Here is a 17,964-nt window from a genome sequence, read left to right on the forward strand (position 1 = left end):
CCTTTCACTTCCTGTTCCATAGTCAAAACAGGAAGTGAGAGGAAAGCTCTTCAACGTGATTAAATCCCTGGTTGTCACTAGAACTAGTGTCCCCATTGAAAGATTTCCCCCCTATTCCTGTTCTGGGGACAACCCAAAATTAGGGATTTTCTTATATTTTCACCTTCGATGATAATGGTGAACAGAACAAAAAGGATAACAGACAGTAATAATAACTGACAGGTGTTCTAATCCCCCAACATTCAAATGTAATTTTTTTTTTATACATTTCTAAAAATGGCTTCCATTACCAGCTGAGTAGATCGTGCTATGATGGCACAGATCGGTCACTGCGCAAGTGCACTTGATTTTTAGGGCCCAGCCCACTGTTGGTTCCCACTAATGTCACCATATTTGCAGATCATGGTTATGGCACTCAGTACGGGTGTATGAATGTGTGGGAATCCATCCTTTACTGGTATAAAGGAAGGTGACCTGCATTAAGGACCGAAGGTTATTGAGCCTTTATTGATTCTCTCCAGGTGATGGTGTTTATTCATGGAGGCGGATTAATTATGGGAGGAGCCATGATGTTTGAGGGTTCTGCACTGAGTGCCTATGAAAATGTCATCATCGTATCCATCCAGTACCGTCTGGGGATTATGGGATTCTTAAGGTAATGTACCATACACATCTCTCAAAACAATTGTTGGGTCCAGAGATTTAGGCAGCTGAAGTTCTAGGCAGATCTCAACTTTTTCCTTTTAAGTCAAGTTTGTCTCCGCTTCCTCTCGCCCTCCAAGCCTGTTGGCCTATAGGTACCCCATCACATTAACGTCTTGGTGGTCTGATCTCACTGAAGCCTCAGTGCCCAAACCAAAGCATTATTATAGACCGATTAACTTCACAACTTTAGTGCAAACTCTAGATTAATTTGTCTATCTAATCTAAGTTTGTTAGTACCATAAACTTTTGTTTGTTTAAAATGTAATAACAATGCTTATTTTACTTTACATTTTACTTTGCTTGCAGTTTTTAAAAATATAGATGGCACACCCCTTAAGGAGCCACTAGTTCAAGGGGTCTTCTGAAGCTAGTCTTCTTGACTGTGATGGTACCTCTGCCCCTTTGACACACCCAGTTACATTCATACAACTCCAGGTTTCTTTCCCACAAACCTTGTCTCAAGAAAATGGACCAACTCAGTTGAAGTGTGAAAAAAATAAAATAAATAATAAAAAAAAAAATAAAAAAAAAAAAAATATATATATATATATATATATATATATATATATATACACATTATTCACTTGTAGACCTAGACCATAGGATAAACCACAGAACTGATAAAATAAAAAGCTGGTCAGTAGGTAAACTTGGGTAGTACACCGTATACACTTAGATAAGTTTAGACACAATCTTACATGTGCAATAACTAAAGCATATACTTGGGCCTAGTTCTCCGCCATCAACCAAAATCCACTTTAACAGGATCACCAAAGGTGCACCAAGAGGTAGCTTAACGGTAACTTTAGACCTAACAAACCCAAATAGATCACAACTGGTATGATTTAAGCAAATAGAGGAAAATAGGAGGAACAGTCTCTGGATGGTTTCTTCTGCTAGCTATTATTGGGGCCCTTTAATGGTGGTGCACTAATGGGGATGACTAGAAAACACGCCCTGCGTTGAGTTCTGTGTACACTAGATGCAGGAATGCTTTGTGGTGGTGGTTTGAAAGGGTAACAAGAGAAAAGAGTGATGTGGAATCCGGTAAGGAATCAGTTCAACAAATATCTGAGTAATCCTCAATAGGTGTTGGGTGTCAGTCTATGGTAGGTCACATGCACTGGCGTAGCGTCAAGGGTCACAATGGTGACCCCACCCTATGCTCCAGGGGGCCCTTGCGGCTTCCCTGTCACATTCCATTTGCCACCTGGACAGGAGGGGCGGTACGGGGCAGCATATAGAGGAATCGTTCCGCTCCATTTTTCTCCTGCTTCTCCTGTCCCTGCGGCTGCAGGAGGAAAATGCAGGAGGGGACTGGTTATTGGTTCCTGTACATGCTGCCCCCGCCGCCCCTCCTGTCCTAGTTACTTTTATTTCCTGCTCCCCAGGCTCCCTGTGTGCTCCCCTAGTCCTCACCCCCCCCCCCCATCCCACAGCACTACTGGGATGTTTCAGGATGGAGAGCAGGGAAGGGGTCGGTAAATATGCCATTTACCAGCATCTTCCTTTTCGGTACAGATCCCTGCTGTGTCCATTCATAACTGTAGCTTCGGTTTGTGAATGAATGGCGGGCTCTGTACAGAGCTATTCATGATAATTTATTCTGTGCAGCTGAGGCTGCAGAGATGGAGATTGAGGTCTGTGTCCTCTGTCTCCTTTCTTTGTCTCAGTTATGAAACGTCAGACTCCTGATATTTCAACAAAGCCCCCAACGGGGCTCCTAAAAAAAAAACCCCAAAAAAACTGTAAAAATACAATCGTAATCAACTTTTGCATCGGGGCCCACAAGCTTCAAGCTACACCTCTGGTCACATGTGATGGAAATTAATCCAGGGAGTGAGAGTTTTGCTATGATAGGCGGTTAAGAGGCTCAGTTCCTGCTGTATAGTGTATGTATGCAAAGGGTTAAGAACTCTCTCCTCCAGTCCTGCTGTTCAGCCTTGAATGTGATGGTAGAGGGGCCCCTCATAGATTGATGACCTGAGCTCTGGCCAACCTGCACAAGGAATGCTGGCAATGTTGCTGACATCTGGCGAGTTGACTTATAAACTAAAATGTTAAAAAATATATTTTATTCTGCGCCAGTTTTTTAAAATGAGTTGACTCCTGGACTAAAATGTAAAAAAAAATGTTTATTTTAATTTTACTGCTCTAATAGACGAAAATGTTGGGGAAAAAAAACAGCTTGTTTTTATTTTATACTAACAAATGTAACCACTTATTCACAGCAGAAAACGAGCTGCGGGTGCCAGGCAATGGATGTCCACCGGCACGACAGGCAGATTTCAGTTCTGACTGGGGGGAAGGAATGGCTTTTGTGTTCCTGCAAAGGAGGGAACAAAATCCACCTCTTCCTTTAGTAAAAGCACCTAACACATGTCACAAAAACACTGGCTAGGCACACAGTTAACCCTTTGATTGCCCTAGATATTAAACCCCTTCCCAACCAGTGTCATTAGTACAGTAATGCCGCGTATACACGATCGGACATTGATCGGACATTCCGACAAGAAAATCCATGGATTTTGTCTGACGGATGTTGGCTCAAACTTGTCTTGCATACACACGGTCGCACAAAGTTGGTCGGAAATTCCAAACGTCAAGAACGCGGTGACGTACAACACATAAGACGAGCCGAGAAAAATGAAGTTCAATAGCCAGTGCTGCTCTTCTGCTTGATTCCGGGAATGTGTGGCACTTTGTACGCCGGAATTGTGTATACACGATCGGAATTTGCGCAAACGGATTTTGTTGTGGGAAAATTTGAGAACCAGATCTCAAATTTTGTGCAACGGAAATTCCGATGGAAACTGTCCGATGGAGCCTACACACGGTCGGAATTTCCGATAACAAGCTCCGATCGCACATTTTACGTCGGAAAGTCCAACTTGTGTACGGGGCATTACAGTGCATATTTTTAGCACTGATCACTGTATTAATGTCACTGGTTCCTGCAAAATGTCAAGTGTTAGTGTCCGATTGTCCACCGCAATATCGCCATCCCTTTATTACTAGTATAAAAAAAAAAAATTCCATAAATATATCCCATAGTTTGTAGATGCTATAACGTTCACATAAACCAATCAATATACGGTTATTGGGATTTTTATTAACCAAAAATATGTATCAGAATACATATTGGCCTAAATTTATGAAGAAATTAGATTTTTATTGGATATGTTTTAGAGCAGAAAATAAAAAATATTGTTTTTTCTTCCAAATTGTCGATCTATTTTTGTTTAAAACGCAAAAAAAAAAAAAAAAACAAGTGGTGATCAAATACCACCAAAAGAAAGCACTTTCGTGGGAAAAAAAATGATATAAATGTTATTTTGGTACAGTGTCGCACGACCACGCAATTGTCAGTTAAAGTAACGCAGTGCCATATCACAAAAAATGGCCTGATCATCAAGGGGGGTAAATCTTCCGCAGCTCAAACTTTTTTTTTTTTTTTTATCTTTTTACAATGTATTTTTTTTTTTTTTTTAACAAACTTTAATGCTTTCTAACACCAAATCTTTTTTTCACAGCAAGAGAGGCACAGTTCCATCTGCAGGTTGGAAAAAACTGCTGGAAAATTGTAATTGGCTGTCACAGTGATCCATGCTGATATTTTATTTATCATAAGTCAGTGACAGCGCAGTCACAGAACTATAGTTGTGCACATTTGCAAGCTCCTAGTTCACAGATTAATTTACTCATGGCATGGGTAGCTGTGCCTGAAAAAATTAAACTGGATTAAAGTTACTAAGCTATAAAAGCACCAATAGCGAGACTTGGGAGATCATAGGGGGCGGGACCTGGCTTGACTTTTTACAGGAAAAGTGGAGATTTACATATAAATTTCAGGTGCCTGTATCTCTAGAACAGCTGAATACCTTGACTTGTTGTTTTTGCTAAAGGTTCAATTTTTTGTGTATTTTTCATCTCGTACCCAACTAATAAATTGTAATGTTCATTCCTTGAGCGCTCTGATAGGTGAGTAGAGTTAACTCCTCATTTGTGTACAAACTGCTTGAATACTGGAAACAGAGGAGGAGACTGGCTCCATTAGGGGGCATCGCTTTCCTCTAGGAGATCATTTTCTATAGACTTCTCACATGACCTCTGCCATCTCTTAGCTCTGGGGACAGCCAAGCTCCTGGAAATTATGGATTCCTGGATCAGGTGGAGGCGCTGCGCTGGGTGCAAGAAAACATTGCAAATTTCGGGGGTGACCCAGACTCCGTCACCATATTCGGAGAGTCGGCTGGTGGGCTCAGTGTCTCTGCATTGGTAAGTATAGAAAAAGTAAATTTGTAGGTACCTCCAATTCTGACTTGCTTTTAAAAGTACCGGCTCCAAAACTATCACCCTCATCCTCCCTTCACTACCTGGCGAGTCACCAAGCTGGAACAAGCCAGTGACCTTTTATGAAAATATGATCCTTGGCTGCAGTCATGCTCATCCAATGGCTTTAGTACATCTAATGCTGTGTACACAGGACCAGACTTTTTGAAAGCAAAGGTCCGACGGAACGAATCAGTCGGACAACTTGATCGCGTGTGGGCTGCATCAGACCTTTTCTGTCGAAAAATCTGACGGACTTTAGAAATAGAACATGTTTGAAATCTTTCCGACGGACTCGAGTCCTATCGAAAAATCCGCTCGTCTGTATGCTAGTCCGACGGACCAAAAACGACTCTAGGGCAGCTATTGGCTACTGGCTATGAACTTCCTTATTTTAGTCCAGTCGTACGTCATCACGTTCGAATCAGTCGGACTTTGGTGTGATCGTGTGTAGGCAAGTCCGTTTCCTTGGGACTCCGTCGGAACTCCGTTGGAACTCCGTTGAAAAGTCCTTCGGAGTTCAGTCCGTCAAAGTCCGCTCGTGTGTACGCAGCATAAGTCTTTGACCTGGAACAAGCAGATGAGAAGTTCAGATATCAGGAGCACAAACAACAAGGAAACTAGCATTTTCTTAAGGAGGTCAGCAACAGCCTCCATATTTTTTTAGTACTAGTTTACTCAACATAATAGAGCATGGATGAGGATGACAGCCCTGGAGCTACGGATAGGTCACCAATGTTGTCTCCCATATTTCTATTCTAACAGGTTCTCTTGAATGTACGGTTTACTGGGTGTGATAACTTTTAACTAATATTTTCTTGTCTTTACCTGACAGGTCTTGTCCCCACTAGCCAAGGGCTTGTTCCACCGAGCCATCGCTGAGAGCGGTGTGGCCCTTCTTCCAGGGCTGGTCGCCAAGTCAGCTGAGGAGACCAGCTTTGTGCGGAATGTAAGTCCCAATGTTGATGGCGAATACACAATATCTGTACAGACTGTTTCTTAGCTGTGAAATCACCTCATTTGGTTGTTACTGAAAGACAACTATGGGAAGTCCTAAAGCGCGCCATAGATACTCTGCAGACGTCTTTTTCTCGGCAGTGTGACAAATGTCCGAGTGTGCAGTAGATTAGTGTACACCTCAGAATGATGGATTGGAATCTGTCACAAATCTTACAGAACTGTCACACTCAGCGCTACCTACAAAGAGTCAGATTTTCACAAGTGGAGGAGTGCATGCCTGGATAATCTCAGAAAGACATGGAATGTTACCAGACACATGCATGTATGTGTGTAGTATATATATATTAAGGGAAGGAGGGAAGAGGATAGCGATGAGGGTATGGGAAGAGAGGATAGAGATGAGGAGAAGAAAAAGAGGATAGAGACAGGGCTGTCTTAATGCATGGAAAACCTGGGACACTGCCCAGGGGCTCCAGGTGCATGGGGGCCTCATGATGATCTTTCATTACATCATACTTGTAAACTGTCCCGGATTTTCTGGGACAGTCACGCTTTTTACTAAGCTGTCCTGGGATGGCTATGTCCCAGAACCCTCCTGATCAGAGTATTGTGCCCTCTTGACTCCCCCTGTACTGTGAGAGTAAGTGTGTAAATTGGGCCAGGCTGGTAGGAGCCCCAGAGCATTACTTTGCCCAGGGGCCCCAGAGCATTACTGAGCATGATGCTATTAAGGCAGCCCTGGGTAGAGATGAGGAGAAGAAAAAGAGAAAAGAGATAGTGAGAGAGGATGGAGATGAGGAGATGGTGAGAGAGGATAGGGATGAGGAGATTGGGAGAGAGGACAGATGAAAACGAGAGAAGAAAGGCCAGAGATGAGGAGGAGAAGAGAGGATAGAGATGAGAAGAATGAAAAAAAAAGAGATTATGGAAAGAGAGGATAGAGATAAGAGAGAGCGAGGATAGAGAAAAGATGATGGAAAGAGGATAGAGATGAGGAGCTGGGGAGAAGAGGATAGAGATGAAGAAGAGAGGATAGAGATGATGAGATGGGGATAGCAGATAGAAATGGATAGAGATGGGGGAGAGAGGATAGAGATGAGGAGATGGGAAGGGAAGCTCGCTGCAGGAAGGCAGTTGGTAAGAAGGTGAATATTATGCTGTTCGTGTCCCTAAATGGTTCTACATTAAAATAAGAATTTTCATCTATTCAGAAATGACATCACACCTGACTGAGTTTCCGCTGTCCTGTAATCAGATGCCATCTTGTTGTTGTAGATAATCGCCAATATTTCTGGCTGTGATCTGGCGTCATTGGTGGATTGTATGAAGGCAAAATCTGAAGAGGAAATCCTTTCTATAAGTGCTGCTTTGGTACTGTATATTCACCTATATAATATCCCTTTATAGATGGATACTAGGGGCGTAGGTAAGGTAGGGGGTCGGGGGGTCTGAACTGAGCAGAGTTGCCAAACATCCCTCATAGGGACAGTTTGATAAAAAACATAACGCACAGTTTCAACCCAGCCCCTTATGCAGTGTGCAAGGTGCAGTTCTGCTATCATCCAGACTGGGAACATGGGCAATCTGTGTCATTCTGCAGTTCCCCCTTCTCCCTCCTTCTTTCAGGCTGCTTCAGATTACATCTCTCCACCATGCTCAGTGACTCTTGCCTGCTACTGGTGCTCTGTCTTTGTGACAAGGAGAACACAGATGAGCCTCACAGCAACAGGCTGTGTTTGAAAGTTGGCAAAAGCAGGGCAGAAGTCGCAAAACCTAAATTAATGGCAGGAAAGGGAGAGAGCATGGTCTATGCGAGGAGGGCACTGGAACAACATACCAACTACATCACATAACAGGAGTCCTCTCACTGACTGCTAATCAATGTGAGTGTTGTTGGCTCTGATCCAGTCTGCAATCTTCTACAGCTCACACTATATTCACAATGAGGTGGACAGTTTGCTGCTTTCAGAGATGGTTAAGGGCCGGTTCACACCGGGAATCACACAGGCATGTGCTGTGCGATTCACATGCAGTTCTGTGCGGTTCAAGTTCAGCCTATTCATTTTGAATTGGCTGAAATCGTGCCACACCGCAGCAAAAGTGGTCCATCTACTACTTTCGCAAACTCACTGCAACCCTATTGCATGGTACTTTTGTACCATGTGGGCAGACACACTGCGTTTGCGACCTGCATTTGGGGTGTCATGAACTTTATATTGATACCACTGCAGGTAAAAATGCAGCTCAGCTGCGGGCTGAACCAACCCTCAGAATTTTTTTTTATCTAAATCCCTACACCAAACTTAATGGATACAGGGGGCGTATACTGAGCGGCAATTTTCAGCCCCCCCCCCCCTCCAGGCTCCCTCTCCCTGCCACTTCACTGATCATTTAGCAACTCACATGGTCACAGTGTTGATGATTAAATCAGGTACATCTAAGTATGCAGGCACCCGCGGTTAAGCTCTCCACATAGACCGTCCTCCGCACTGCCATCTCCATCGTCCCTTCCACGCTGCGCTCAACGAATGCTTCAAGCCTCGCTATCAGATCGCTCTACTGCAGGGTAGTCTTCCCAGTCATGATTGCAGACTGACATCGGTGAGAGCCGGCGGTGCGGAGGATGGTCTATGTGGACAGCTTTACCCTGGATACTTAGATGTGCCTGTTTTAATCATCAACCATGTGAGTTTCTAAATGTTGTACCTTCAATAAATGTAACCATATTCCTACACTTAGAGGCGCCTCTCTTCTCTTTTATACTCTGTAGCTCCTGCTGGATTTTGCTTCTAATCCCCTTGTGGAGGCTTCCAATTGTGGATGGACATTTTATGGTTACACAACCTATCACATTGCTATAATCTTTTTATATGAACTTTAAACTGAAGGACTTATGAATAAATGGTTGCAGAACGAATCAGCTGAGTTTCCACAATTTTTTATGGGGAAATTCGCTTTGATACACAAGTGCTTTGGTTTACCAGCATGTTTCTGGAACAAATTATGCTCGCAATCCAAGGTTTACTGTATTTCATTTTATGAATGAATAGGAGTCTCTATCTAGACTCCTATTTCATTATACAGTGCCGCTCAGGCTGCAGAGAAAGGGAATGTCTTCAGTTTCTGTCTCAAAGACAATAGAGGTATGTCTCTCCAAAGCCAAAAAAAAAAAAGAAGTGTAAATTTTTTTTTTTGTTTTTAATGAACAATAGAAATTTAAAACAATAATATTGCACATGGACTGGCTCTGTAAAGTAGATCTGCCTGCTCAGTGGGGGGGATCTGTCCGCTATGCAGAGCAGACAGTCTGCTCTCCTCTATCTATGGAAATGGACAGGACCGCCTTTCCATTTCCATCAGTTTGCCATCCCATCCGATCCGCAAGACAGATGGGGAATATATGTACCCAATCTGTTTGTTTTTGGCAGACAGGATCGCATCGGATCGAATGGCGGTGGGTGTCAACGGACAGGAAGGGGGGGAGGGAAAATTTAGATGGGGGGGGGGCAATTTTAGTCTTGCCTAGGGCAGCACAAAACCAAAATACACAACTGAATAGATATCACTCACTCATTTTTTAGGGGGTCTTCCTGTTCCACTGAGGCATGTTTGGCAGATATGGAGAGCAAAGTTTGTATGTTGATCTGGTGGTGTGGTTTCATTCAAACTGACATTTTTGCCTAATTTGCCTAATTTGTTGAAATTAGTCAGATATTTCACCATGTGTACCAATTGGGTAAAGTTTTCTTTGGGAAAAAAATGACATAGTACAGTATTCTAATAGTCATGTGAACACCATCCTGGCACTGACACAATTACATGACTTTTTTGATAAACAAAGAGTTGGGGTTCCTCAATATCTGTGGTCATGTCCCCAGAGAAAGAAGGGCCATTTTTTAAATTTTTTTTTTTTTAAAGCCCTTTACACCATCAAAAACCACCAAAAAAACAATAGTAAGTGACCTGTTTCAGCATGCTCTGGGATTGGGGTTTCCCCATGACTAACACTTCCATTTTCCGTCCCTGCAGAAATTTGTGGTTCCCCCAGCCACTGTCGATGGCGTCTTCTTCCCAAAACCTGCAGAACAGATCTCGGCAGAAAAAGAAAACAATCCAGTTCCATTCATAACAGGTGTGGTGGAGCAGGAATTTGGCTGGATTCTCCTCGCGGTAAGAGGCACGCTCCGTACGGCTTCAATGATATAGATTGCGGGTGGCTCCAGGAGTGTGTAAAGGGGAACTTTACCATTTAATGCTTTTCAAATCCAGTGTCCTGGGTGCACCATATTAAATGTCTGTTAAATAATAATGCTATGTAACATAATAAGAAAACAATGTATGTGTGTATGTATATATGTGTATATATATATATGTATATATATATATATATATATATATATATATATATATATATATATATATATATATATAGTGTGTATTTATTTATTAAAACCACCACCCACTGTGATGGCAAAATAATAGAGGGGCTATCACAGTATATAATGTGTAACTTTGGCACAATAAATATGTACCAATCAACCATAATTTTATGACCACCCATAATATACACTCACCGGCGACTTTATTAGGTACACCTTGCTAGTATCGGTTGGACCCCCTTTTGCCTTCATTCTTCCTGGCATAGATACAACAAGGTGTTGGAAACATTCCTCAGAGATTTTGCTCCATAGTGACATGATGGCATCATGCAGTTGCTGCAGATTTGTCGGCTGCACATCCATGATACGATGTGGAGGCCATTGGAGTACAGTGACCTCATTGTCCAGTGGTGAGATGATTGGAGCTTTGTGACATGGTACATTATCCTGCTGGAAGGAGCCATCAGAAGATGGGGACACTGTAGTCATAAAGGGATGGACAAGGTCAGCAACAATACTCAGGGAGGCCGTGGGGTTTAAACGATGCTCAATTGGTAATAAGGGGCCCAAAAGTGTGCCAAGAAAATATCCACCACAAAAAAATATAACAATGAAAATGAAATATGAAAATATACACCACCACCAGCAGCCTGAACCGGTGATACAAGGCAGGATGGATCCATGATTTCATGTTTACACCAAATTCTGACCCGACCATCTGAATGTTGCAGCTGAAATTGAGACCAGGCAACGTTTTTCCAATCTTCTATTGTCCAATTTTGGTGATCCTGTATAAATTGTAGCCTCAGTTTCCTGTTCTTAGCTGACAGGAGTGGCACCCGGTGTGGTCTTCTGCTGCTGTAGCCCATCTGCTTCAAGGTTCGATGTGTTGTGTGTTTAGAGATGACATTCTGCATACCTTGGTTGTAAGGAGTGGTTATTTGAGTTACTGTTGCCTTTCTATCATCTCCAACCAGTCTGCCCATTCTCCTCTGACCTCTGACTTCAACAAGGTATTTTCCTCCACACAACTGCCGCTCACTGGATATTTTCTCTTTTTTGAACCATTCTCTGCTCTGTAAACCCGAGAGATGGTTGTGCGTGAAAATCCCAGGAGATCAGCTGCTTTTGAAATACTCAGACCAGCCCGTCTGGCCCCAACAACCATGCCACCTTCAAAGTCACTTAAATCCTATATATGTATATATATATATATATATATATATATATATATATATATATATATATATATATATGAAGTCCATTTTACTTAAAACAATTCCTGATTTAAAAGATGCTGACGGGATTGATTTTACCCCATACTGATGCCTGTCTACAGAGGGCTCCATTGTGCACTCACAGTGAGCTGACACATATCTAGTATTTGCAGATGCATAATCGGAGTGCTGATTGCCACTTTAAGCAAGCTGCTAGCAGGCTTTCAACAAGCTTCAAGATGTGCTGAAGCCTGCTAGAATCTTGTTTAAAGTGGCAATCAACACTCCCATTAGGATCTGTGTTTAACAAACTGGAGTTGAATGGTAAAGATTCAACAAAGCTTACGGAAACCCCTGCAAATGATTTGTCAAAGCTTGCTGTTCACACTGCTCTTATACAAGCGGAAGCCAGTGTGAAACAGGCCTAATGCCATGTACACACGGTCGGACTTTTCAGCTACAAAAGTCCGACAGCCCGTCTGACAGACTTTCGACAGACTTTCGACAGACTTTTGACGGACTTTTGATGGACTTTCAACAGACTTTCTAACGACCTGACTTGCCTACACACGATCACACAAAAGTCCGACGGATTCGTGCGTGATGACGCACACCGGACTAAAATAAGGAAGTTGATAGCCAGTAGCCAATAGCTGCCCTAGCGTGGGTTTTTGTCCGTCGGACTAGCATACAGACGAGCGGATTTCTGGGTCCGGCGGAGTTACAGCGTAAAGATTTGAAGCATGTTCCAAGTCTAAAGTCCGTCAGATTTACGACTGGAAAAGTCCGCTAAAGGTCCGGTGGAGCCCACACACGATCGGATTGTCCGCCGGATTTGGTCCGTCGGACCAGTCCGGTCGAAAAGTCCGACCGTGTGTACGCGGCATTAGAACAAAAGGTTGAGCCGTGAAGTACTGATGTACACATAATATCTACAGTCACTTCCCCTGCATAACACTATGCAGACTATTTCTCCTCCTCTGCGTATCTCCTGCAGACTGTTGCTCCCAAGACTTCCACCCTCCTGCACAAAATTCCACTGTAGATCATTACTCTTCCTGTCTCATCATCATCTCATGACAAAAGAGACCCCTCTGAACGGTCAGTTACTGGCTAGAATTGGATGCACTGTTACTAAGCCAGAGGTCTGCAGTACCTCTCCCCGGCGGACTTGTAATTTAGTAGCCTGTGTTGATTGGTGGACTACTGCTCCCAGCTAGTGCCGCCTGCAAATCCTGTGCCCTCAGGCCACATCAATTTGACACTCTCCCCACAGTCTCTCCTCTGGCCTCACACCCAGATCCCCTGGCATGCCTCATCCAGAAATCCACTGTGGCCCACTCACCGACCTTCTCCAGCCCCTCTGTTCCAGAACACTTCATCCATGACCGTGTAAGACCCCTTTCACACCGAGCCGGTCAGCGGTAAAGCGGCGATATTTTTTGCGACGCTTTACCGCCGTTTTAGCGCCACTATTCGGCGCTAAAACTAAGGGGGATAAAGGGGTAAAAGGGGTTAAATCTGCCCGCAAAATACCGCCGGAGTGGCGTTTTGCCAGCAGTATCGCAGCGCTGCCCCATTGATTTCAATGGGGAGCAGCGGTGGAGGAGCGGTGAGTTCACTGCTCATTCACCGCTCCAAAGAAGCTGCTGGCAGGACTTTTTCTGATGCCCTGCCAGCGCACTGCTCCAAGGGCTTTCACACTGGAGTGCATGGAGCAGCAGTTTTAGGGCGGTTTGCAGGCGCTATTTTTAACGCTATAGCGCCTGCAAAACGCCCCCCCATGTGAAAGGGGTTTAAAGATGAAGCTCATTCCCAGCTCTCCTGGGCTCCTCCTCTAGGCCTCGCACACCCCCCCCAGATGGGGATGGGGCCCCTGCTACTGCCTAGAACTCCATTCTCCACGTCTCCTGGCCGACAACTCCTCCCCAGCGGGCTGTTACCTCAGCTTATATGGGAGGCCTGCCCCCTGCCAAATCCAGTTGGGGATTGGTCAGAGCTCCTCACATGAGCTGCCTGCCACTCCAGTTCTAGGCCCTGCCCCTCTTCCAGAACATTCTCCCCGGAAGCAGGGGAGGCTCCTCAGAACTAAAGCACAGGTGGTCACACCCACTGCTGCTCTAACCACTCCCTGCCCCCAAATCAAAACAAACAGGCCTAGCCTGAAGCATAGGCCTGCCCAAATTTACATGCACTGACAAAATCCTCACTCTAGCACCTACCTATGGTAGAGGGTGCTACATAATTAATTGTGTAACAATTACATATTATATACTGTGATATCACTTAGAGGTGAATTTATAAAAAAAAGGTTCACGTATTCTGAACCTGCAAAGAATGAAACCTGGGAATATTAGTCAAAAGTTCATCTTCAATCATAGTTATTGTTCATTATAATCATCTTCTTATTGATTTATTTATTTATTTTTTCCCCTCATCCCCTGCAGACCATGAATGCGAGTGGATTGGTGGAAGGAATGGATAGAGAAACTGTAACCACTGCGCTACTAAGCAACCCCCTCATGGTAAGACTGTCTCTGTGTGCGTCCACAATGCACATTGTGTAAATCATCATTAGTTTGTTTTATTGTCTCACTCTAAATCTGTGCTGCAAAATTTGAATCCCCTGAAATAAGAGCTTAATTACTGATAATGAAGTTCTTTTCTCATGTTAATTAAAAGGGCAGTCAGCAGAACCAGTGGCGGCTGTTTTTTTCAGGGGGGGGGGGGCAGCAAACAATGTAATCACTGCCACCCCCCCCATGGGTCGGTCAGTCAGTCCAATTATCGGTCTCAAGACCTGGTTCCTGATGGGCTGGGAGGAGAATCAGTGTAACAGTAGCGAATATTCATTCGTTATTGTCACACAACTGGGTGGGCTCGGAGCGTAGTGCTCTGCACCCCGAGCCCACCCTTTTTTGAAGCCTATTCAAGCCTCAGTCTCTAATCACGTGCTTCAAAAAAAAAAACCCTGCATTGGAATCCATGCGTCTGGTGCCAGATTAGGGGGCCGGACACATGGATAGAGGGACGCCACCCCAGAGCCCTGCATTACAGGCCACCACTGAGCAGAACATACACGTATATGTGTGTGTGTATATATATATATATATATGTGTGTGTATACTGTGTGTGTGTGTGTATATATATATATATATATATATATATACACTGTTTAACCTGCCAGATAACAGACCTCTCAAGTCTCTCAAGCTCATTTCAGGGAGGTGACGCTTCGCACCGGCGCCGACCCCCCCCCCCCCCCCCCCCCCTATTAAATACAGCCTGATCAGTACCAATTAAATGCAGCTAAACCAGTGCAGACATCTCAAGTCTTCCGCGACTTGCAGGAGCCTCCCGCATTTGACAGCGGGCTCACGGACACCCGCGAGTGCGGCACAATCTCCCGGCTGAGCCTGCCTGCAATGTCACTCACTGCCACAGAAGGCGTTTGAACAGCGGCTGCGAACGAAACTCCCAAGCTCGGCTCTCATTGGTCCATGGGTGGTGCTTGCGTCAGCGAGAGGAGGGAAGAGGGAGGCCGGCCCGAGCGGTGAAATCATTCCCATGCGTGCGCCGTGATTGGTTGCTAGGCTCGGCTAATTTGCCTAGCAACTGAGCGTATTGAGGCTGGTATACAGAAGAGTATGACGGTGATTGGTTGGCCGGAGAAGATGGGGCGTGGCTCAGGCTTCTTTTGTCCTCTCCGACTTTACCACGTTCAGTGATGGCCCGGAGCGGAGGGCGACTGGATGTGTGTAGTGTTGGGTGTATACTATTGTCACAGGAGGGGAATAATAGCGCGGTGTGCTATGTGTGCAGCTTATGTCCTGTAATATAATATATAATAATGACAGTCAGTACAAGGAAACCTTGCCTTTATTTGCCCAGCACTCTGTGTAGTCACAGCTTTGTACTTCTTCGCAACAGCACACTTCTACATCTTTATTATGGAAAACGTAGGCCTCATTCACACTGGTAGCATGGAACCTTTATGTATCATGTAACTATCCGCCCCTCACCTACATGAACGTGCCTCGGCAACGTGAGACACCAGCTGATCTTCAACTCAGCTGTTCTGCGTCTCCGTACTGCACATACAGGGGGTCCCCTACTTACAAACATCCGACTTACAAACGACTCCTACTTACAAACGGAGGGAGACAACAGGAAGTGAGAGGAAATCTACCCCTAGGAAGGGAAATTCACTCCTCTAAGTGTTAATATGGGAAAAAGATGTCTCCACTGATGCTTTATCACCTATCCTTATTTCCCTAATAACCCCAAATTTTCAAAATCCAATTGTCATTGGGACAGAAAGTGAGGTGAAATCTTCTGAACAGGGGCACAGACAGCAAAACAAATGTTACAGGGGTGATAACCCTTCCCTATGCTATCTACAAAACTTAAAAATAGATTTTTTGGCTGGAGCTACACTTAAAAAATGTACTTGTTCCGACTTACAAACAGATTCAACTTAAGAACAAACCTAAAGTCCCTATCTTGTTTGTAACCCGGGGACCCCCTGTATGTAGAAACATCACGTGACCCCCGCCTCAATACCCTCAGTTGCTAGGCAAATTAGCTGAGCCTAGCAAGCAATTGCAAGCGCACGCACGGGTGTGATTTCACCGCACGGGCCCGCCTCACTCTTCCCTCCTCTCGCTGATGCAGGCACCGCCCATGGACCAATGAGAGCCGAGCTCAAGAGCTTTGTTCACAGCCGCTGTTCAAACGCCTCCTGTGGCAGTGGGTGACAGTGCAGGCAGGCTCAGCCGGGAGATTGTGCTGCACTCGCGGGTGTCCGTGAGCCCGCTGTCCTGCGGCGCGAAGCATCACCTCCCTGAAATTAATTTGCCACTTCCCTGAAATGAGCTTTTGCAGGTTGAGATGTCTGAGATAATGTGTAACGTAATGCACTTATTATTGTGACTTCCCACATTGTCATTTGAAGTGCAGGATCTGATGAGTGTCATCACCCTTCTTATACTTTGTGCCACTGCCCCGCCTCCTGGCTGATCTTTGACCACTTATGACATCACAGTCTTGTGATAGTTGATGACACTCATCAGATCCTGCATGCCTGCAGACATTGTGCCACTGCCCCGCCTCCTGGCTGCTCTCGGACTACTCATGACATCACACACTGCTGATGGGTGAGGATACTTATCTGATCCTGAACGTCTGCAGACATTGTGCCACTGCCCCGCCTCCTGGCTGCTCTGAACGCATATGACGTTACTCTTGTGATAGGTGACGCGACTCATTAAGTCCTGCACTTCTGCAGACATTGTGCCACTGTCCCGCCTCCAGGCTGCTCTCAGACTACTTGTGACATCACACACTGATGACGCCCACCCTGAGCGGTCACCAATCTGCAAGGCCGCCTGAGTAGCTTCCTTATTCAACAATCAACTAGGAGAGCAGCCACTCCAACTGTAAGCCTGATCTGACTTACAGCTGGTGTCTTTTGATTCAATGTAAATATTTATTTCAGGTAATTATTAAGGCAAATTTAAAAATGATTAATTATTAAAGAGATAAGTGAGCTAAAAAAAATGGTTTCATGTTTACTGCAGACTGACCGCAAAAACATAGTGACTCCATGAGGACTCATACAGTACGCCTCATGACACTTTGATGTGACTGGTCCCTGGTTCGTTAGGCTGGATAGTCATCTTATAGCCATTTCTTGCAACCTGTAAGCTGACAGTGGGGGAGGACCGGCAAGGAAGAGCAGGGACAAGGTGAAAGCTCAGTAAACCAGAGCAGACAATCAGAGATAATCTTTTAGCCAATCAGATCGTCTTACTGGGTTCTGATTGATTTCTGCCAGATTTATGGCTAAAAATAAACTGAAACTGCTAATAGACTGAAATTAGTTTTCTCTCAATTGGTTGTATGCATGCCAGTCTTACTGTTGGCAATGAACATCGTATCTCCGTCATTGCAGGGATCATTAGGCGCTGCTGTCATCCCGCTGCTGGTTGAGGAATATTTGGGAGATGAGACGGATCCCGCTGAGGTCCGCGACCGCTTCCTGGACCTGTGTGGAGACTTCGTATTTGTAATGCCGGCCCTAAAAACGGCAAAATATCACAGAGGTGAGTCCAGGGCAGTCATAATCTTCTGTTTCAATATTTTTTATTAAAGGTTTTCACTAATAAAACATAAAGAGATTCTAGCATTGACTTTGAACAATACGCAATGTCCACAAAATGGATTATACCGTGACACTTTGGATTACGAGCATAATTTGTTCCAGAAGAATGCTTGTAATCCAAAGGACTTGTATATCAAAGCGAGTTTCCTCATAGGAGTCAATGGAAAATCAGATAATTCTTTCCACATTGACTGCTATTGTATGCAGT

The 17,964-nt window shown here is 44.5% G+C and overlaps 1 protein-coding gene across 5 annotated transcripts in view; it reads left to right on the forward strand.

Moving 5' to 3' along the window:
* LOC141112680 (uncharacterized) overlaps positions 1–17,964 on the forward strand; it is a 170,866-nt gene that overhangs the window by 56,175 nt on the left and 96,727 nt on the right. For 3 of the 5 annotated variants that reach the window (XM_073605676.1, XM_073605679.1, XM_073605678.1), the window contains exons 16-22: positions 522–655; positions 4,830–4,983; positions 5,873–5,986; positions 7,273–7,368; positions 10,027–10,167; positions 14,041–14,118; positions 17,547–17,697. In XM_073605676.1, the coding sequence (XP_073461777.1) occupies positions 522–655; positions 4,830–4,983; positions 5,873–5,986; positions 7,273–7,368; positions 10,027–10,167; positions 14,041–14,118; positions 17,547–17,697 (868 nt within the window). The remainder of the gene's footprint in view (positions 1–521; positions 656–4,829; positions 4,984–5,872; positions 5,987–7,272; positions 7,369–10,026; positions 10,168–14,040; positions 14,119–17,546; positions 17,698–17,964) is intronic. The other 2 variants (XM_073605677.1, XM_073605680.1) reach the window with 1 other exon arrangement.

The sequence above is a fragment of the Aquarana catesbeiana genome, linkage group LG11 (genome assembly GCF_042186555.1).
Source record: "Aquarana catesbeiana isolate 2022-GZ linkage group LG11, ASM4218655v1, whole genome shotgun sequence".
In the NCBI taxonomy this organism is placed as follows: Eukaryota; Metazoa; Chordata; class Amphibia; order Anura; family Ranidae; genus Aquarana; species Aquarana catesbeiana.